The sequence below is a fragment of the Rhinopithecus roxellana genome, chromosome 12 (genome assembly GCF_007565055.1).
Source record: "Rhinopithecus roxellana isolate Shanxi Qingling chromosome 12, ASM756505v1, whole genome shotgun sequence".
NCBI lineage: Eukaryota > Metazoa > Chordata > Mammalia > Primates > Cercopithecidae > Rhinopithecus > Rhinopithecus roxellana.
The window spans coordinates 83,078,327-83,099,851 of NC_044560.1; the positions used below are offsets into that span (position 1 = coordinate 83,078,327).

At 45.1% G+C, this 21,525-nt stretch overlaps 1 protein-coding gene across 2 annotated transcripts in view; it reads left to right on the forward strand.

Annotated features, from left to right (window-relative positions):
- The window catches only part of KPNA6 (karyopherin subunit alpha 6), a 71,639-nt gene extending 50,488 nt beyond the window's left edge, over nt 1–21,151 (forward strand). For both annotated transcript variants that reach the window (XM_010353893.2, XM_030942792.1), the window contains exons 3-14: nt 1,424–1,516; nt 1,920–2,019; nt 2,819–2,913; nt 3,997–4,128; nt 5,221–5,309; nt 6,554–6,653; nt 6,966–7,129; nt 7,570–7,648; nt 10,487–10,612; nt 11,527–11,654; nt 14,469–14,647; nt 15,280–21,151. In XM_010353893.2, the coding sequence (XP_010352195.1) occupies nt 1,424–1,516; nt 1,920–2,019; nt 2,819–2,913; nt 3,997–4,128; nt 5,221–5,309; nt 6,554–6,653; nt 6,966–7,129; nt 7,570–7,648; nt 10,487–10,612; nt 11,527–11,654; nt 14,469–14,647; nt 15,280–15,467 (1,473 nt within the window). In that variant the 3' untranslated portion in view covers nt 15,468–21,151. The remainder of the gene's footprint in view (nt 1–1,423; nt 1,517–1,919; nt 2,020–2,818; nt 2,914–3,996; nt 4,129–5,220; nt 5,310–6,553; nt 6,654–6,965; nt 7,130–7,569; nt 7,649–10,486; nt 10,613–11,526; nt 11,655–14,468; nt 14,648–15,279) is intronic.
- Nucleotides 21,152–21,525: the final 374 nt, after the last annotated feature.

A 21,525-nucleotide genomic window follows, 5' to 3' on the forward strand; every position in this document is an offset into this window, starting at 1 on the left:
CCTCCTGGGTTCAGGTGATTCTCCTGCCTTAGCCTCCTGAGTAGCTGAGACTACAGGCGCCTGCCACCACGTCCAGTTAACTTTTTATATTTTTAGTAGAGACTGGGTTTCACCATGTTGGCCAGCCTGATCTCAAACTCCCGACCTTGTGCTCTGCCCGGATCTGCCCACCTCAGCCTCCCACAGTACTGGGATTACAGGCATAAACCACCGTGCCCAACCCAAGACTATATTGATGCCTCATCATCTGCACTCCCACCCCACCCTGCCAACAGGTTCAGTCACCCAATTATTATTATTATTATTTTTTTTTTTTTGAGATAAGGTCTCACTCTGTCACCCAGGCTGGAGTGCAGTGAGTGACACGATCTCAGCTCACTGCAGCCTCAGGCTCCAGAGCTCAAGTGATCCTTCCTCCTCAGCCTCCTGAGTAGCTGGGACTACAGGCATGTACCACCACGCCCGCCTAATTTTTGTGGATTTTTTGTGTGTGTGTGCAGTCAGGGTTTTGCCATGTTGCCCAGGCTGGTCTTGAACTCCTGAACTCAAGTGATCCACCTGCCCTGGCCTTCCAAAGTGCTGGGATTACAGGCATGCGCCACCATTCCTGGCCAGCCTAACCTGATTTTGCCCACCCTTTTGCTGTACTATCATTCCTTTTTTCTTTTTTTTTTTTTCTTTTTTTTTTTTAAAACAGGATCTTGCCCTGTTGCCCAGGTTGGTGTACAGTGGCGTGATCTTCGCCCACTGCTGCCTCTGCCTCCAAGTCCTTGAATATCTTTTCCATGTCAGTATTCAGTAGTCTCCTCTTCTCTTCGTGGAATACATTCCAGGACCCACAGTGGATGCCTGAAACTGCAGATATTACTGAACCTTACATATACTATGTTTTTTCCCATATTTTTATCTTTTTACTTAAAGCACTTTACAGCTTCTGTCTGGCACATTTGAATTGCCGGCATCACTACTCTTGCACTTTGGGGCCATTATTAAGTAAAATAAGGGTTACTTGAACACGAGCAACTGCCACCTGATAACCAAGTTGGTTACTAAGTGACTAACTGGCAGCAGTGTATACAGCATGGAGTGGATACACTGGACAAAGAATGTTCACATCCTGGGCCAGACAGAACGGGATAGCATGAGATTTCATCACTACTCAGAATGGCATGCAATTTATAACTTATGAATTGTTCATTTCTGGAATTTTCTGTTTAATATTTTCAGACCACAGTTGACTGGATAATTAAAATAATAGAAAGCAAAACTGTGGATAAGGGGAGACTAATGTATAAAACTTGGCCTCATTTCTCAGCTACTGTAGTATATCCTTGTCAGTTAATGCCATAATTTAACATTGGATTGTTCTTTTCTTTTTTTTTGGTTCAGAGAGTACTCTTAACCACTGTCTCTTTACTTCCAGCTTTTTAAACGGAGAAATGTGGAGCTGATTAATGAAGAAGCTGCCATGTTCGATAGTCTTCTCATGGACTCTTATGTGAGCTCTACCACTGGGGTAAGGCCCCTGCATGTGCCTCAGGCTGACCTGGAAAGTACCTGCTTCTAAGAACAGAAATTGGGCCATTCACATCATCTACTAGCTTTGCCAGTAACCATGACAAGTTCTTTCCTCTGTGGACCCTTTTGTCAGCTTCAGAAGTCAATAATATTCAACTGTTTTAGAAATATCTGAGGAAACATTTAAGGGAAGCCATCAGTTGCCTCAGAATTAGGAATCACTTTTCAAATGTCCCAACTTGAAGCACCTATAGATTAAACAGACCCCTTCTCCTGAGCCTGTCTATTATGCCATCTTCTTGCCCTCAATTTTTTAGAAAACAGGATGCCAAGCAGAATTATGTGCTCACATCTGACTGTAATGTTGGTTTGCAACGTTCTAAACTTGTTTTATGTTCTAGGAGAGTGTGATCACAAGAGAGATGGTGGAGATGCTCTTTTCTGATGATTCTGACCTGCAGTTAGCAACCACACAGAAATTCCGGAAACTGCTCTCCAAAGGTACAAAGCCTGGCCCTTCTCAGAGAGGCCCTATGTGATTTAGCCTCTTTTCTCTTCACTAATGTCATCAACTACATGTGCCCTCACTCATTCTGCTCTAGCCCTACTGACCTTGGTGTTCCTTGTACAAGATAGACATTCCTACCTTCACACTGGATATTTCCTCTGCCTGATGTCTTCTATTCCCAGATATCTGTGTAGCAACTCCCTTACTCCTATGATTAAATCCTAACTTCAACATTTTTATCTTTTTACCTTGCCCTGCATATTCTTCTCTTCTCCTCCCATCATATTTATTTTCTAACATAATAAAATGACTCTTCCCACTAGGATGTAAGCTGAGGGCAGAGAGTTTTGTTTTTGTTCCCTCCTGTGTCCTCTGTACCTAGAACTGTGTGGCACACCATAGGTACTTAATAAAAATTGAATGTATGATAGGAAAATACCTCTTGTTTCAGTTATCAAATAGTCTTCCCAAGAAGAGAATACTGGTCTTTCTCAAAAGGGAAATGTGTAGACCACGGTTGTTCATCCCTTAGGCATTCCTGTCTCCCACACCTTTCTTTGCTTACATTTAGTAAGCCAAAGATTAGGATTGGCTTTACTCTTTAACATTCCAACTGTATTATACAGTTCAAAGACGAGCAGATATTGTTAAAACCACCTTACCAGAAGGGAGTTTGGGAATGTTTGTAAGGAGGGTGGTCAGAAGTATCTAAGAAGGATTGCAAGCTGACCCCTATGAAGGGATCAGCAAAAGCTTCTCCTGCGTTTTTATTTTCCCTTCTCCCTTATCCAGAGCCTAGTCCTCCAATAGATGAAGTTATCAACACTCCAAGAGTGGTCGATCGGTTCGTGGAGTTTCTGAAGAGGAATGAGAATTGTACATTACAGGTGAGGCCTGAAGGGAAGGGGTTTGTTTTGTCTTACTTTGTTTTTAATTTTTGGGGGATACAGGGTAGGTGTATGTATTTATGGGGTACATGAGATGTTTTGACACAGGCCTGCAATTTGAAGTAAGCAAATCATGGAGAATGGGGTATCCATTTCCTCAAGCATTTATCCTTTAAGTTGCAAACAATCCAATTATGCACTTTAAGTTATTTTAAATTGTGTAGTTATTATTGACTATAGTCACCCTATTGTGTTATCAAATAGTAAGTCTTATTAATTCTTTCTGGGTTTTATTGTACCCATTACTTATCCCCACCTCACCCCCAGTCCCCCACTACTGGGAAGGGGTTATTAGATGAAAGCCCTACTTCCAAGAAATTGCAGTGAGACGTTTCTATTGACATCTCTCTCAGGAAGTATACAAGTAATATTAGGAAACATTCAGGAGAAACTATCAGTTCCCTCACAGCCAAAATCTCTTCCTTAAAACAATTTCAAAGGAAAGACACAAGACTATGATAGACTGATCATTCATTTATAAATCAGAGGGTTTAGTCCACTACCTGTGTCACCGAGGCAAATCGTTTAGCCTCTCTAGGTCTCTTGTTTCAGAGATGGGTGATGGGTCAATCCATTGGGACTTGCCAAAACTCAGCTGAAAGGGACTTTGAGAGACACATTTCATTCTAATCCTCATTTCAGAAATGAAGAAAGTGAAGCTCAGGAAATAAAAAAGTGACCTGGCAAAGGATGCATAAGTTCTGTGGTAGTGCAGGACTAAACCTGGGACCCTAGAAACCCAATGTCTTATTCCCATGTATATCACATCACTGCATCTTCCCACTCTCTAAAGACGGGAGGGGAAAGGCTTGTATTGTGTGTGTGTGTGTGTGTGTGTGTGTGTGTGTGTGTGTGTGTGTGTGTGTGTTTTAAATTCGTGGGCAAGAGACTTGCTTGTGTTTTGTGAGGTTGTTTTTGGTTTTTTAAATTCATGGGCAGGAGGCTTACTGTTCTGAGCCAGCTGATAGGCATGGCTGCTCAGTCTGAAATGACCTTTCAATCATTACTTAATCTCACTTTCAGTTTGAAGCCGCCTGGGCTCTAACGAATATTGCCTCTGGAACCTCTCAGCAGACCAAAATTGTCATTGAAGCAGGGGCTGTCCCCATTTTTATAGAGCTGCTTAATTCAGACTTTGAGGATGTTCAGGAACAGGTAATGCTTAGATTTGGTATGATTCTTTATAGTACCTGTGGTGTAATAAAAAATGTATTTGGTCTTTGTCCTGGTTCTTGGCACAGTGTTAAAACTCTTGGAATTTCCTGAGTGATAGGAGTATCAAGTACAGATGGTCCCTGGGACTTGGAAATGGTATCTCAAGTGGGGGCAGTCTTGTGGAACTAACCTGTGAGGTCTGCATTAACTCTAGGTGTTAATGTTGAATTGAATTAAATTGTTGGACACACGGTTGGTGTCAGAGAATGGGTGGTTGATGTGGAAAAAACTATACATTTGTTGTTGGAAGTGCCATTGGAAAAAAGACACCACAGTACCCATATCTCAGTACCCAGAGATCATGGAGATAAAGGTACAACTTCCATTTCTCCCATTGATTTCTTGCTAGTTGGATAGAATTGGAGAGTGGTAGCGGGCACTTTCCTCCATTACTACATATAGAGTTGGTCCAAGGCAGCTACAAGAGTGCAACTTTCGCTGGGCGCGGTGGCTCATGCCTGTAATCCCAGCACTTTGAGAGGCCGAGGTCAGCAAATCACGAGGTCAGGAGTTCAAGACCAGCCTGACCAACATGGTGAAACCCCATCTCTACTAAAAATACAAAAAATTAGCCGGGTGTGGTAGCACACGCCTATAATCCCAGCTATTCAGGAGGCTGAGGCAGGAGAATCACTTGACCCGGTAGGTGGAGGTTACAGTGAGCCATGATCACACCACTGCACTCTAGCCTGGGTAACACAGCGAGACTCCATCTCAAAAAAAAAAAAAAAAAAAAATGCAACTTTCTGATTACTTTCTCTTTTTCTGGGCGATGTTGTTTTGGCTTCTCTGGCTACAGTACAGATGGCAGCCTGTCTCTCCCGGCTGAACCAGGAACTCCCAGGGGATAGGTCCTTGTAGAACAAGTGCTCAATAAGGATTTCAATAGGGAGGTTACCTGAGCTTATATAGTGTATTTGGGGCCTTGACATCATCCTCATCCTGGTGGGTACTCACTTTGCAGTTGTGGCTATAAAGTACTCACAGACGTACCAGGCTTTGTGGGTGACAGTTTCATTATCCCCTTTTCAGGCAGTCTGGGCACTGGGAAACATAGCTGGAGATAGCTCTGTTTGCCGAGATTACGTCTTGAACTGTTCCATCCTTAATCCTTTGTTAACGTGAGTAATTATAATAATCTGTACCTGGGTGTCTATAGGGTGGCCATGTGGCAGGTCATTTGGGGGCAGCATACTTGATTCCTTAAGATGATAGGTAAGTACAAAAACTATAAAAATGCATTCTGATTGCCAAAGTAAAAGATAGGTATCTTTGGAGATTGAGAAGGTTGTGGCCGGGCATGGTGGCTTATGCCTATAATCCCAGCACTTTGGTAGACCAGAGCAGGTGCATCCCTTGAGCCCAGAGTTCAAAACCAGCCTGGGCAACATGTTGAAACCCCAACTCTACAAAAAATACAAAAAGTTAGCCAGGTGTGGTGGCATGCACCTGTAGACCCAGCTACTTGGGAGGCTGAGGCAGGGAGGATCACCTGAGCCCAGGGAGATGAAGGCTACAGTGAACTGTGATCATACCATTGTACTTCAGCCTGGGCAACAGAGTGAAAAAAAAAAAAAAAAGATTGTGCCACCCATCTGCCAAGAAGGATGTTGTTCCTCACTTCATGGCACTGCATAACCTCATGTTAGTCGTACCCTCATATCCTCCTCATTGTTGAGCCAGGGGAGAGAGGCAGGACTAGCCCATCTGGAAAAATCCAACCTTCTCTACAAAATGCATTGATTTGCTATGAGGTCATGCATACATACATCGGACGGCTCTGTTGTAAATTATAGATCAAAGACCCCATGAAGCGTCATTGTATCCCTCTCCCATCCTTCCCTCCATGCCCTTAGAGTAAACTATGTCTAAACCAAAACAGATGAATGAACTGTTCTTCAGAGACCACAGTCTCATAGCCTACCACTATCTCTTTCTTGGACCCTTCACAGAAAATTATTCCATACTGTGTGGCTAAAACTCTCACAGTAGACCTATAGCTTTTATTTCTTAGACTTTTAGCTTTTATTTTCAGGGAACACCATTCCTTGTCCTGGACTTGTGGCCAGGGTTATGGGCACAATATATCCTACCTTAGAAGCTTTATAGGCTTACTCGAGATCTAGCCCTCTGTTTTGTCCCTATTATCTATGGTATTAAGTAGCTACAGCTGGTCCTGAAATGAATACTCTGTATAGAGGTTGGCCTCCTGACTAATACCAGCTCTGTTAACTTAGGTCTATGAGTAGGAAGAAACAGGCTGCTAGAGTCTGAGAGGTCTGATTGGATTTGTCTCTGGGTTCATTGGCAACAGCCCTATGCCAAGGCCTTAGTGCTCAGGATCTGGCTTTGCTGTTTCCTTCAGACTCCTTACCAAGTCCACACGACTGACAATGACACGGAATGCTGTCTGGGCCCTGTCAAATCTCTGCCGAGGGAAGAACCCACCCCCAGAGTTTGCAAAGGTGAGAGAGCTACTTACTAGACCCCGAGTGACATCAGGTTCCTTCATATGGAGTTTTTAAGTCTTTGGGATACTCCTTGGAGTCTCAAATCATGGGAAACTGAAAGAAGCAATTGTTAATGAAGTAGATGATCTTGTGTGCCTGGATAGTAAAGTGAAAAGGTAGATCTAAATGTTTAACGTAGTAGCAATCCCTAGGGTCTGGAATTACTTTGTGTGTGTTGGGAGCGGGGGTGGTTGCAGTGTTAGGGTTCATGATAGAGCTGATACAGTGTTGTCCCGCTATGACTCTTTCTCACTCCGCTTCCCACAGGTCTCTCCTTGTTTGCCTGTACTGTCTCGCCTACTCTTCAGCAGCGACTCAGACTTGCTGGCAGATGCTTGCTGGGCCCTTTCTTATCTGTCTGATGGACCCAATGAGAAGATCCAGGCAGTCATAGACTCTGGAGTCTGCCGGAGATTGGTAGAGCTGCTGATGTGAGTGGTCTTAGAAGGGGTACAGGTTCTGGCTAGGCACGGTGGCTCACACTTATAATCCCAGCACTTTGGGAGGCCAAGGCGGGCGGATCATGAGGTCAGTTCGAGACCAGCCTGACCAACATGGTGAAACCTTGTGTCTACTAAAAATACAAAAATTAGCTAGGCGTGCTGGCAGGCACCTGTAATCCCAGCTACTCGGGAGGTTGAGGCAGGAGAATCGTTTGAACCTGGGAGGCGGAGGTTGCAGTGAGCCGAGATCACTCCATTGCACTCCAGCCTGGGCGACAGGGCAAGACTCCATCTCAAAGAAAAAAAAAAAAGAAAAAAGAGGGTACAGGTTTCTTAAGCTTCTCTGGGCTCAGACTAAAGAGATAAGAGTCAGCAGGGCCGAAGATGGTGTGCTGGCCTTCTGCTGATCACATCTCCCTCCTCTGTAGGCACAATGATTACAAAGTGGCTTCTCCTGCCCTGAGAGCCGTGGGTAACATCGTCACTGGGGATGACATCCAGACCCAGGTAAGAAAGAGGAGGGTGCAGGATCTTAGACCAGCTATGGAAGAGCTTGTGGAGAGATGTCTGTGGACAAAAGCCTTTCCTGCAAAGGGCTATGGTCCTGATGGGAGGCACTATGGTCTAAGAAAGAAAGTGTGGGCTTGAGTGAAAAGTTCCAGCTCTGTCACTCTCTAAGCAGTCATGGGAAACTTGGTTCCTTCTTTTCTTCCATAAAGTGGGAATAAATCATCATCGAATGGGTGAAGGAAAACTAAATGGAATAATTGGGCTTACCACCTGGGACATTGTGAGGTAGTTAAGTTTGAGTCATGGTCCCTCTGAGATACTGAAAGCTATGGAACTCCACCCCTACTTCCTAGATCTTTAGGGTCATGGATATCGTGGACCTTGGATTAATCTTTTGTAAATAGCCCCTCTGGTGAGGGCATAGTAAACAAGGTTCCCCTGCTCAAAGGCTAGAGATTTGGGTATTCTTTGGGTTTTGAGTAGCTGGCATAATTATGTGGGATTCTGGACAGGTTTTTTACAGGTGAGTAGTCTCACTCAAACACTCAAACCCACATACTCATTTTCTGGGTTACTTTGTATATGTATATGTATGTACTTTAAAATACAACATAAATTTTACCATTTTAACCATTCATTGGCATAAAGTACATTCACGTTGTTTCTCTGTCATCACCACTAGCCAGCTACAGAATTTTTTTTTATCATCTCAAACTGAAACTCTGTACACATTAAACAGTAACTCCCCATTCTCCCTTCCCCTCAGTGCCTAGTAAACACCATTCTATTTTCTGCCTCTGTGAGTTTGAGTGCTCTAAGTACCTCATGTAAGTAGAATCATACAGTGTTTATTCTTTCTCGTCTGGTTTATTTCACTTAGCCTAGTATCTTTTAAGATTCATCCATGTCATAGCATGTATCAGAACTCCTTTGTAAGGCTGAATGATATTCCACTGTGTGTATATACCATATTTTATTTATCCGTTCATTCATCTATAGACATTTCGGTTGTTTCCACCTTTTGGCTATTGTGAATAATGCTGCTATGAACATTGGTGTACAAATATTTGTTCAAGTCCCTGTTTTCAGTCCTTTTGGGTATATACCCATTATGGAATTGCTGGATCATGTTCTAATTTTATGCTTAATTTTTTTGAGGGGCCACCATACTGTTTTGCACAGCTACTATGCCATCTTACATTCCCACCAACAATGCATCATGTTCCAGCTTCCCCACAGCCTTGCCAGTGGTTGTTATTTTCCGTTTTTCTTTCTTTTTTTTTTTTTTTTTTTGTTTTTACAATACCCACCCTAAAGGGTGTGAAGTGATATTTCAATGTGGTTTTTATTTGCATTTTTCTAATGATTAGTAATGTTGAGCATCTTTTCATATGCTTATTGGCCATCTGTGTTTTTTTTGTTGTTTCTTTTTTTGGTTTTTTGGACACATGTCTATTCAAGTCTTTTGCTCGTGTTTTAATTGGGTTGTTGAGTTTTCTGGTTGTTCAATTTTGGGAGTTCTTCATATGTTCTGGATATTAATCTCTTATCAGATACATGTTTTGCAAATATTTTCTCTTGTTCTGTGGTTTTTTAACTTCGGTGTCTTTAAAAAATAAACTTTTTAATTTATTTAATTTTTAAAAATTGAGACAGAGTCTCTCTTTGTCAACCGGGCTAGAGTGCAATGATGCCATCTCGGCTCACTACAACCTCTGCCTCCTGAGCTCAAAGCAATCCTACCACCTCAGCCTCCCAAGTAGCTGGTACTATAGGCATGCACCATCACGCCTAGCTAATTTTTTGAATTGGTTTTTTTGGAGAGACAGGGTTTTACCATGTTGCCCAGGCTGGTCTTGAACTACTGGGCTTAAGCAGTCCTCCCACTTTGGCTTCTCAAAGTGGTGGGATTACAGGCATGAAGCCACCTCACCCAGACCAACTTTCTTTTCTTTTTAAATTTTTTTTTAGAGGGTATCACTGTGTTGCCCCGGCTGGCCTTGAACACTTGTGCTGAGGTGATCCTACTGCCTCAGCCTCCTGAGTAGCTGGGACTGCAGGAGCATACCACTGTGCCCAGCTTACTCCAATGTCTTGATGCACAAAAGTTTTTTATTTTGATTAAGTCCAGTTTACCTGGGCCAGGTGCGGTGGCTCACGCCTGTAATTCCAGCACTTTGGGAGGCTGAGGCAGGAGGATCGCTTGAGCTTGGAAGTTTGAGACCAGCCCTACAACATGGGAAGACCCTGTCTCTACAAAAAAAAAAAAAAATTTTTTTTTTTTAATTAGCAGGGTGCGGTGGCACCCTGCTACTCAGGAGTCCCCAGCTACTCAAGAGGCTGAAGTAGGAGGATTGTTTGAGACTGGGAGGTCAAGGCTGCAGTAAGCTGTGATCATGCCACTGCACTCCAGCCTGGGCAACAGAGCGAGACCCTGTTTCAAGAAAAAAAATTAGGCCAGGCACAGTGACTGACGCCTGTAATCCCAACCCTTTGGGAGGCCGAGGCAGGCAGATCACCCGAAGTCAGGAGCTTGAGACCAGCTTGGCCAACATGATGAAACCCCATCTCTACTAAAAATACAAAAATTAGCCAGGCGTGGTGGTGGGCGTCTGTAATCCCAGCATCTCGGGAGGCTAAGGCTGGAGAATCGCTTGAACCTGGGAGGCGGAGGTTGCAGTGAGCCGAGATTGTGCCACTGCACTCCAGCCTGGGCGTCAGGGCAAGACTGTGTCTCCAAAAAAAAAAAAAAAAAAAAGGAAAGAAAAACATTTTAAAAAATTAAAAACAGTTTATCTAATTTTTCTTTTGTTTCCTATGCTTTTGGTGTTCTAGGTCATTCTTAACTGTTCAGCCCTACCCTGCCTTCTCCACTTGTTGAGCAGTCCCAAGGAGTCAATCCGAAAGGAAGCGTGCTGGACTATTTCAAATATTACTGCTGGCAACAGGGCTCAAATACAGGTAAAACAGGCAGGGAAGTCAAGGGGCATGGGAAGTCATAGGAACATGGGAGGTTGCTGGAATATTTGCTTTCAGAAGAAAGAATTTGTTTCCCTTTAAAAATTGGCCAGGCATGTTGGCTCATGCCTGTAGTCCCAGCACTTTGGGAGGCCGAGGCGGGCGGATTGTGAGGTCAGGAGTTTGAGACCAGCCTGGCCAACATGGTGAAATCACATCTCTACTAAAAATACAAAAATTAGACGGGTGTGGTGGTGGGCACCTGTAATCTCAGCTATTCGGGAGGCTGAGGCAGAAGAATCGCTTGAACCCGGGAGGCAAAAGTTGCAGTGAGCTGAGATCTCGCCACTGTACTCTAGCCTGGGGAACAGAGCGAGACTGTCTCCAAAAAAAAAGAGGGGCCAGGCACAGTGGCTCATGCCTGTAATTCCAGCACTTTGGGAGGCCGAGGCGGGCGGATCATGAGGTCAGGAGATCGAGACCATCCTGGCTAACATGGTGAAACCCTGTCTCTGAAAATACAAAAAAAAAAAAAATTAGCCAGGCGTGGTGGCGGGTGCCTGTAGTCCCACCTAGTCGGGGGGCTGAGGCAGGACAATGGCGTGAACCCGGCAGGCAGAGCTTATAGTGAGCCGAGATCGTGCCACTGCACTCCAGCCTGGGCGACAGAGCAAGACTGTCTCAGAAAAAAAAAAAAAAAGAGAAAGAAATTGGAGTCAGTGTGTACTATTGGTCAAAGAAGCTGGGTAACCAAAACTGGGTTCTTCTGTAGTAGCCTGTCACCTATATAGGAAGAACAAAAGAAAACTCCCAGAATGGGGAAGATGACTAAGTCTTAGCTGATTTGGGGACTAGATTTATTTATCATCCTGAAATGACCTTTTCTTTCCATCTGCCTCCCCTCAATCCTCTCTCAGGCTGTTATAGATGCAAATATCTTCCCTGTGTTGATCGAAATCCTTCAGAAAGCAGAGTTTCGTACAAGGAAAGAGGCAGCCTGGGCCATCACCAATGCCACATCAGGAGGAACCCCTGAGCAGATCAGGTATTACATTCCTTTCCCATTGTCTTGAATGATATGGATGCTCTCCCTGTTTGCTCCTGGTTTATAGGTGACCTATAAACTGCTCTTGCTCAGACAGGTCTGCCCCCTAGTCTCGATGTAATGGATTTTTTTTTTTTTTTTTTTTTTTTTTGAGACGAAGTCTTGCTCTGTCGCCCGGGCTGGAGTGCAGTGGCCGGATCCCAGCTCACTGCAAGCTCCGCCTCCCGGGTTCACGCCATTCTCCTGCCTCAGCCTCCGGAGTAGCTGGGACTACAGGGACCCGCCACCTCGCCCGGCTAGTTTTTTGTATTTTTTAGTAGAGACGGGGTTTCACCATGTTAGCCAGGATGGTCTCAATCTCCTGACCTCGTGATCCGCCCGTCTCGGCCTCCCAAAGTGCTGGGATTACAGGCTTGAGCCACCACGCCCGGCCATCGATGTAATAGAATTTTACTGGTAAACTGCTACAGTGTCACTAGAATCTGGAATGGATTCCATGTAAGCCATGTGGGAATCTATTCGAGGGACCAGTTTTCCCTTCTGGAGAAGAGAAACATGACATGGGTATCCATCTTTTCTCTACCTTTTCCTATCCAACAGAGAACTGAAATCTATGTAGTTCTCAATTATTTCTACAAATGAAGGGGAACCGTGCTGTGGCTCACTCAAAACAGTTTCTTCAGCCTGGCCAACATAAGAAGACTCTGTCTCTACAAAAGATACAAAAATTAGCTGGGCATGGTGGCATGTGCCTGTAGTCCAGCTGAGATGGGAGGATGGCTTGAGCCTGGAAGGTCAAGGCTGCAGTGAACTGTGATTGTACCACTGCACTCCAGCCTGAGTGACAGAGCCAGAGTGTGTCAAAAAAAAAAAAAAACCAACAAGCAAGCTGGTGTGATGGCTCATGTCTGTTATCCCAGCACCTTCGGAAGCTGAAGCAGGAGGATCCTTTAAACTCAGGAGTTCAAGACTAGCCTGGGCAACATAGGGACACCTTGTGTACAAAAATGTAAAAATTAGCAGGTTGGTGTGTGCCTATGGCCGCAGCTACTCAGTAGGCTGAAGCAGGAGGATCACCTGAGCCCAAGAGGTCACAGCTGTAATAAGCTGTGATTATGCCACTATACTCCAGCCTTTGCCACAGAGCAAGGTCCTGTCTCAAACAAAAAAGCAGCTTCTTTGGGAAATTAATTTGGGGTATGAGACTTGAAAGAAGCTAATAGAAGGCTATTTTGTGTATGTGTACTCTTTTTGAGATTGCAACCTCTGCCTCCCAGGTTCAAGCGATTCTTCCGCTTTAGCCTCCTGAGTAGCTGGGATTACAGGCGCGTGCCACCACGCCCGGCCAATTGTTTGTATTTTTAGTAGACACGGGGTTTCACCATGTTAGCAGACTGGTTTTGAACTCCTGACCTCAGGTGATGCTCCCACCTCGGCTTCCCAAAGTGCTGAGATTACAAGCATGAAGCACCAGGCCTGTGTACTCTTTTATTTTAGTTTCCATTATCTGAACATTAGTGGAAAGTGGTGGGAATAGATAGGTGTCTTGCCCTTCACCTGTTGCCTGTTAAGGGGAGCATAGTCAGTATATGTAAAGCCTTACGGGAAAAGAGATAGCTGTTGAGTTAAGCTTTGAAGGATAAATATGGGATTGTAAAAGGCCTCTTAGGGAAAAGCATAAATAAAGATACAAGAATCAGAAACCTGGAGACCTTTACAAGTGTGACTAGAATGTATTGTCCTTGGAAGGGAATAATGGGAGGCAGAGCTAGAAAAGAACTGGGAGCCAGATTGCAGGGCATCCAGGCTGGGCTGGGCTTGTGGTATTATGGTATTGTTGTGCCACAGAATTCGGAATTCAGGGAAATAGGGAGCCTGTGAAAAATTTTAAGCAGGGAAGTGATATGTTCAGAGGGGTAATGTTGCAGCTAAGGAGACATTAGAGGCAAGGAGAAGGAATGTTTGGTAGCATCCACATGTGAAATGAACTAGACCAATATCAACAGGAAGGTAGAGAGATAGAGAAAGGATAAGCAGTTATCAAGGCTCAGTAAGAGCAGTGGCTCACACCTATAATCCCAGCACTTTGGGAGGCCAAGGTGGGAGGATCACTTGAGACTAGCAATTTGAGACCAGCCTGGGCAACATAATGAGACTTTGTCTCTACAAAAAATAAAAAATAAAATTAGCTGAGAATGGTGGCACACACCTGTAGTCACAGCTGTTTGGGAGGCTGAGGCAGGAGGATCACTTGAGCCCAGGAGTTTGATGCTGCAGTGCCCTGGGATCGCACCACTGCACCCCAGCCTGGGTGACAGAGCAAGACCGTCTCAAAAAAAAAAAAAGACTTAGTTGGGGAAGACTCTCATTCTCTGGCGTGGAATGAGGTGTTGCACAATTCTTAAAAATAAAAAAAATAAGGCCGGGCGCGGTGTCTCACGCCTGTAATCCCAGCACTTTGGGAGGCCGAGGTGGGCGGATCACAAGGTCAGGAGATCGAGACCACGGTGAAACCCCGTCTCTACTAAAAATACAAAAAATTAGCCGGGCGCGGTGGCGGGCGCCTGTAGTCCCAGCTACTCAGGAGGCTGAGGCAGAAGAATGGCATGAACCCAGGAGGCGGAGCTTGCAGTGAGCCGAGATCGCGCCACTGCACTCCAGCCAGGGGGACAGAGCGAGACTCCGTCTCAAAAAAAATAAAAATAAAAATAAAAAATAAATTAGTAAGAGTGAGTTGCTGAGAGTGCAGAGTACCTGCCCAGCACTTCATTTGTCCTGTGCTAGTTTAGAACTTGCCTGGTCTCTGGCCCCTAGGTACCTGGTCTCACTGGGCTGCATCAAACCCCTATGTGATTTGCTGACTGTGATGGATTCGAAGATTGTGCAAGTGGCCCTCAATGGACTGGAGAACATCCTGCGGCTTGGAGAGCAAGAGGGCAAGCGCAGTGGCTCAGGGGTCAATCCCTATTGTGGCCTCATAGAAGAAGCCTATGGTATGTGCCCTCTCCTCAATCTAGGTCAGAACCTGAGACTATAGGCCTCCAACATGGTATACATATGTTGGTGATGGCAGAGTGTGGGTTGGGGAGCATCCATAGCTTCCATGAGACTGACGTCTGTGTCTCCAGAACAGTTAAGAGCTCCTGCCCTAGCCAAGTTTAACCATCACAGGGTTTCAGATGTTACCATGAGTATAACGGGGATGAACTGAGTAGCTGGGGTACAGTTAGGATTTCGATTTGGCTCATCTTTTGAGTTCAGAGTTGTCTCCCACCAGTTTCTTCTCCTTCTAAGGAGCGATAGATAAGTTCTCTTTCTGATAAGAGTGCTGGATTGACTCATCACTCATCGGTGAGAGGCTGATGATTTGCCCAGGTCATGTACCTAGTTTAAAGCAGAATCAGGACTAGAATCTCTGTAACTGACATTTTGGTCTCTTTCCTTTGGGATTCTGTAGTTTTGGGAAGAAATCTTAACTCTCCTCTTTCAGGTCCAAGAGTGATCTGATCATATGACTTGTGTTTGTAAGCACTAACATACCTCATGGAAGGAAAAATAGGTAAATGTTTCACCTGCCCATAGAAAAGCACTCACACTTCCCTCTCCTTCCTTCTTACTATTGTAGGCTTGGATAAAATTGAGTTTCTCCAGAGCCATGAGAACCAAGAAATCTACCAGAAGGCCTTCGACCTCATTGAGCACTACTTTGGTGTAGAAGACGATGATAGCAGCCTGGCTCCCCAAGTGGATGAAACGCAACAGCAGTTCATCTTCCAGCAGCCTGAGGCCCCCATGGAGGGCTTCCAGCTATAATATCTGCCTCCGGGGAGGGGAGGGGATGGGAAGCACCACCAGCCAGCGGAAGAGCAGCCCCTGGTGGGCGGGAAACCAGTGTCCCCACCATCAGCCACCACACACCTCTGCTGCCCTGGAGACTGTGCTCTTGACCTGCTCCACCCCCTTCCCTGGAGGGAGCACCCTCTGGACAGACAGAACCATCTGAGGCTCACCTTTGGGTTTTGTGACAAGAAGGGGACGTGTTGGGTTTTTCTTCCTTACACTATATTTTGGCTGCACACATGTCTTTAACCCAGGAGCCCAGGGGTAGACAAAGGAGGACTAAGGTAATCAATTTGCACCTTTTTTTATTTTTATTTTTTTTCTTTTTTTCTTCAGTGGTGACTTCCTTCCCTTTATCTTTTTTCATTCTTCCCAGTCCTCTGCCCTGATCTGTGTAACTCTTATCTTGGGTACTTGAGCAGACGGTATATTCCAGAGGTGGGAGGTGGGAGGGGAAGGGAGAAACCCAAAACAAAGTGTTCTTGCTCTGACAGAATATTAATCTTGTACGCTTGGATTGAGTTATTTAATTTTTTCTTTTGCACATTTTTCTTGTATTAAGATTGCTCTTCCCAAGAGCCACGAGTTCCTGGTTTTAGTAAACCCAGCTGCCTGCATTGCCTGGGACTAGACTAGACTGATGGGGAGGCTACCATGAAACAAAGGTCCCTCCCTCCCTCTGACTCTTTGCCCAGACCTCTTTAGTTTGGGAGATCCTCCTCACTCTCCTGGAGTGTCTCAAGTACACCAGTGGGAGTGCAGGGGAGGAGCACAGGCCTTCAGATAGGGCTTCCCACGTATAGCTACTGATCCCATATTTCCTACTCACCTTCCAAATGGTGCGACCCAACTTCATTTGTTTACTTGAAAATTCCCACTCGGGGTTTAGAGAACCTCTGAGGTGGCTGTATTTTCTCCTAAGCTTGAGATAGGGGGCTGTGGTCCTTCCTCTCTCCTGAGGAGAAAGTCCCTGCTCTGGTGACCTGTAAGCTGCAGAGGAGGTTGGAGTGAGAGTGTCATGTATTGGGATAGTCAGGGATCCCTGCTTTTGGCCTTTTCTTCTTCTTCCTCTTCCATAGTTGGATCATGTATATTTTACTTCTAAAGGAGAGAATGTCAAAAAGTTCTGTATTTTTTTATATTCTATATATTAGGTAGGTCAATCTTAATTGGTCTCAAGAGGAAGAACTGTCTGTCATTTTTGTAAGTAGGATACTGTGAGGAAGATCAAAAAGAGATGTGGATGCTTCCTCGCTCAGGAGGCCTGAGCTTGGTCCTTTTCCTCTCTGCTTGGATTCTGGACCACCACCTGGGACCAACCTTCAACTCTGGAACCTTCATAAAGCAGGTCAACACGGCCTGATTGTCCCAGGACCTGAAGGGAGCAAGGATGGCCTCAGGGCCAGGTGAAGTCTGCTACTCTGTCCTTACTGCTGAACATCCTGCTTGTACCAGGAAACTCAGAAGCAGTTTGCCTTGTCAAATTCAATCTCAGTGGCCATTGTCCACATAACCGATCACCCATGGCTGCCTCTCCTATTATCTATTATCACTGAAACTTAGTAGCTTGCTTTTTTTTTTTTTTTTTTTTTTTTTTTTTTTTTCTTAAGAGCTATTGCTTATCTTCCCTGTTTGGGATCCTTGTTCCTGGTTTAGGTTTTCCCTTCCTTGTGACAATTATAATACAGATGCCTTTTCTTTCTATTTGAATTACAGTAGTGCATTGCCTCAGTGGCTTGCCTGTGCCTCTGGGTGGATTACATGTGATAGTAAAGCCCACCTGTTTGGATAGGAGTAGAGGAAGTTGGCGTAGACCAGCTGTGGAGCTGAAGGCACAGTCTGCCCCACCCCTACCTCCCCACTGTGGTTTGTCAAGAGGCATCCAGCTCCAAGCTCTGCTTTTCCTTCCTCTGAAACAATGCCATTCTTGCTTCTATTGCTACACATCTCCTTCTGGCTCAGGTGAAATCCACGCCCTTCTGCTTATAGACCTAAAGTTCAGGTACTTTTGCTGGCCATTAGTCTTGAATTTTCCCTTTCCTAGTGCTGCAGTCCCACTTCAAAGCCATTTTCTGAGGAGGATGGTTTAGGGCTGGCAGTTGTCCCTGAAAAATCACACCCATGTTGTACCACCTTGGTGAGTCACATGCCACTTATCAGGTTGGGAATGATGGCTGCCAACTCCCAATCTCCCAGGAAGGCAGGGGGCAGAATCGTTTTTTCACTTGGCCTGCTACCTCCATTACAAAACCATTCTCTAAAAAAAAAAAAAAAAAAAAAAAAGCCCTCCCCCACCCAACCTCCTCCCATTGTTCTCATCCAAAGGACTATTTAGTAGGATCTACTTTGTACATCTCAAGTAACAGTTAAGTCCCTGATATTGGGACCAGATTCTTAGTGTAAGACATACACATCCTGCTTGCCCAGCTATTCCTCCAAAATCTGCTTTGGCTTCAGCTCCAGCTCCTGTACCAGATGGAAAATTTTTTTGGTCATCTGGCTGCTGCTTAAAGCCAGTTTTCCCTAACAGCTCCAAAGGCTAATGTCTACTGGGGACAGAGTGTGAGGCTAGATTTCTCATCAGAGAAAAGTGGCCTCTAGGAGTTTACGTTTGTGTCTTCTCCAGACCAGGTTTTCCTGTTATCTTCCTTTAATCAACGCTTTCAACCAACAGGTGAAGTTCTTCCAGCCCACAGAGTCAGTAGTACCATCTTTTCTATCTCCCCCTTTGGCCGTGTAATGAAGCAAAATATTATTTATTTAGCCCAGGCTTGAGAGCCACTGTTTGTGGGCAGTCTCCATCTAGATTCCAGACCCTGGCCTAAGCGAGCTAAGGCTCTCTGGTTATTGCCAGGATGGAGCCCCCCCTACCCCAGTCTGCTGTAGGGAATACCCTAACTAGTTGAGGCATGCTTTTGGAATCCTGGCATGTTGGCATATGGCTGGTCTATCCTTTTTAAGATCTCTGGTTAGGGGTATCTAGATATGGATTAGGAGAGACAAGGAGCCCTTTTCTTGACTAATATGTTCAAATACTTTTTTGAACGGTGCCAGCCCCTCCAGGCATCCCACTCCCAAATCATCATCTTTAGTATTAACAGGGTCTCTGGTCTTAGAAGCCTGCCTTCAGATCCCAGCTGACCCCAGTGACTGCCTGGCCTTGATGTTGGCTGCAACCTTCTGATAGAACCACATGGATTCCACCCACAGCTGGCCAGTCTTGTTACATGGGTCAGGGAATACAAATGGCACCCCCAGGGAGCAGGTGTTGACCTCAGTTTTCAGACACCCTTGGTGTTCCTCCTTACCTAGAGCCCATTAATCTACCCCATCAACTCTCTGCCATGAAAGCCATCTTCCAGGAGCCCTGTTTTTTGGAGCCGAGCTGCACAGATTATAGCTGCTATTGTACTTAAATAAGGGAGAGGAAAAGAAGGTTCTCAGGCACAGACTTTCTATTTTTCTCAAGCCAAACCAGTTTAAAATGAAAACTGTCTAGCAGAATGAACTGTATTTCCATTTTTTCATGTCTACCTGCCTTCCCCCCATACCCTAAAGTTGTACTTGTTTCAAACAAACTAGAAGGAAAGGATAGGAAAGCCTGACACTACTAACCTCACCTCCCACACACCTCTTTGAAGGCCCCAGCTCTTTTGTTCAGGCCTCTCTTTTCCCCTAGACTCACTCAGCTTGGTATCCATCATCTTGAGCATTCTTCAGGGGATTCATCTAGGGTTCAGATTCCAGACTCTCAGCTGAAGACAGGGAGCCAATTTCCCCAGGCCCTTGCAGGTAATCCAGGGACGCAGTAGGGAGAACAGGCTGGCTGGGGCATTAGGAATGTATGTACCTCTCTGCCTCCCTGGCAGCCTGGGGAGCGGTGCAGAGCTTGGTGCACTAAACCATGGTAAACATCTCCCTGATAGAACTACCCTTTAGTGAGTGTGAGACTGAGATATTGCTCAGAATAAATTTCTTCCATAGCCATTTAGGATTGCATGTTCTAGACCAACCTTGTCCAGTATGTTTTCTGTTTGAGCTTTTTCATTCTTTTGGTAAGCCAACAAGTTGAGAATTTGGCCCTACTGGGGTCCATGTAGTGGGCACTAGCTGCTCTTTGGCCAAGGCCTTCATAAATGATTCAGTCTCTCATTATCTGTCCTCTAGCCCCATACCCTGATTTAGACTGTGGCAAAGGAAGAATTTGAGGTCAAGACCAACCAAATCTGTGAATTCAAGCTGTTACTTTTTTCTCTGCAAGGGCACTTTGCTTCAGGTCTGGGCTACGTGCAGAACCTAAGCTGACTGTGAGAGAAGAGGCAGCATTACATATTAGGCCCAGAACACCATGGGAAAAGGTTTATGTAGCATATCTTCAGTGGCCTGCCTAGCTGCTTTTGGGCCAGCCTGACTTCTGATGTCCACATAAGCTCATACCTGAACCCTGCTGCTGAACCCCAGCCCTGTTCTCTTGTAACTGTTATATATGCCGTGTCCTGGGGGGCACTGAAGGAAGTAAGCTCTCAGAGATCCTACCTCGGACTCAGAGCATGTCCTTAAAGAGTCCACATCTGGCCGAGCGCGATGGCACACGCCTGTAATCCCAGCACTTTGGGAGGCCGAGGTGGGCGGATCACAAGGTCAGGAGTTTGAGACCAGCCTGGCAACATAGTGAAACCTCGTCTCTACTAAAAATACAAAAAATTAGCTGGGCGTGGTGGCAGACGCCTGTAATCCCAGCTACTTGGGAGGCTGAGGCAGGAGAATCACTTGAACCCAGAAGGTGGAGGTTGCAGTGAGCCAAGATTATGCAACTGCATTTCAGCTCAGGTGATAGTGCGAGACTCTGTCTCAAAAAAAAAAAAAAAAAAAAAAAAAAATCCACATCTTCAGCTGGGCATGGTGGCTCATGCCTGTAATCCTAGCACTTTGGGAGGCCGAGGCAGGTGGATCACTTGAGGTCAGGAGTTCAAAACCAGCCTGGCCAACATAGTGAAACCCCATCCCTACTTAAAAAAAAAAAAAAAAAAAAAAAAAAATTAGCCGGGTGTGATGGTGGGCACCTGTGATCCCAGCTACACGGGAGGCTGAGGCAGGAGAATCTCTTGAACCCAGGAGGCAGAGGTTGCAGTGAGCCAAGATTGCGTCAGCCTGGGTGACAGGGTGAGACTCTGTCTCAAAAAAAAAAAAAAAAAAAAAAGTCCACATCTTCATGAACCCTCAGACTCTGAAGTTGGGTGTCGGCTTTTTTAGCCAGCTTTTGTGGGAATTGCCTTTGACCTATTAAAGAAGGAAAGTGGGTAATGGAGTCCCAGCCACTCAAGAGACTGGATATCCCCCAAGAATGGCTTGAGTTACCAGCTATGGACCCTTGGAAGATGAATCTAATCCTTCTCACTGGTTTTTCTTTGCAAATTCATTTGCTTTTATTTTTCTAATAACTATAAACTCTATTTTCCATGTTCTCAGGGCCCCTGGGTAGACAGACACAGCTTGATTTCAGAGCATACGTAGGCCAAGAAACCATGGCATTGAGTGTGCTGAGTCCAGACAAATGTTATTTATATACACATCCAAATTTGAAGAGAAAATGTATTTCTTTAGGTTTCAAACACTGTAATAGATATAAAGCAAAAATAAAAACCTGTTGCAAAGTTCTAAATTGTCTTCTTTGGTTTGGAGTGACCCTAGACTGGATTTGGGGGAAGAGAATAAGGAGGTATTTAAACTTGTAGCTTAACAGTGGAAATAAGAGTTGTACCAACTTGTACCTGCTGTAAAGTTTTTTTCATCGGCTTTATTGAAATATAACTGACACAATAAATTGTACATATTTAAAGTATATACACTTTGATAAATTGAAACACATATGCACCCATAAAACAACCACAAGGGCCGGGCGCGGTGGCTCAAGCCTGTAATCCCAGCACTTTGGGAGGCTGAGACGGGCGGATCACGAGGTCAGGAGTTCGAGATCATCCTGGCTAACACGGTGAAACCCCGTCTCTACTAAAAAGTACAAAAAAGCTAG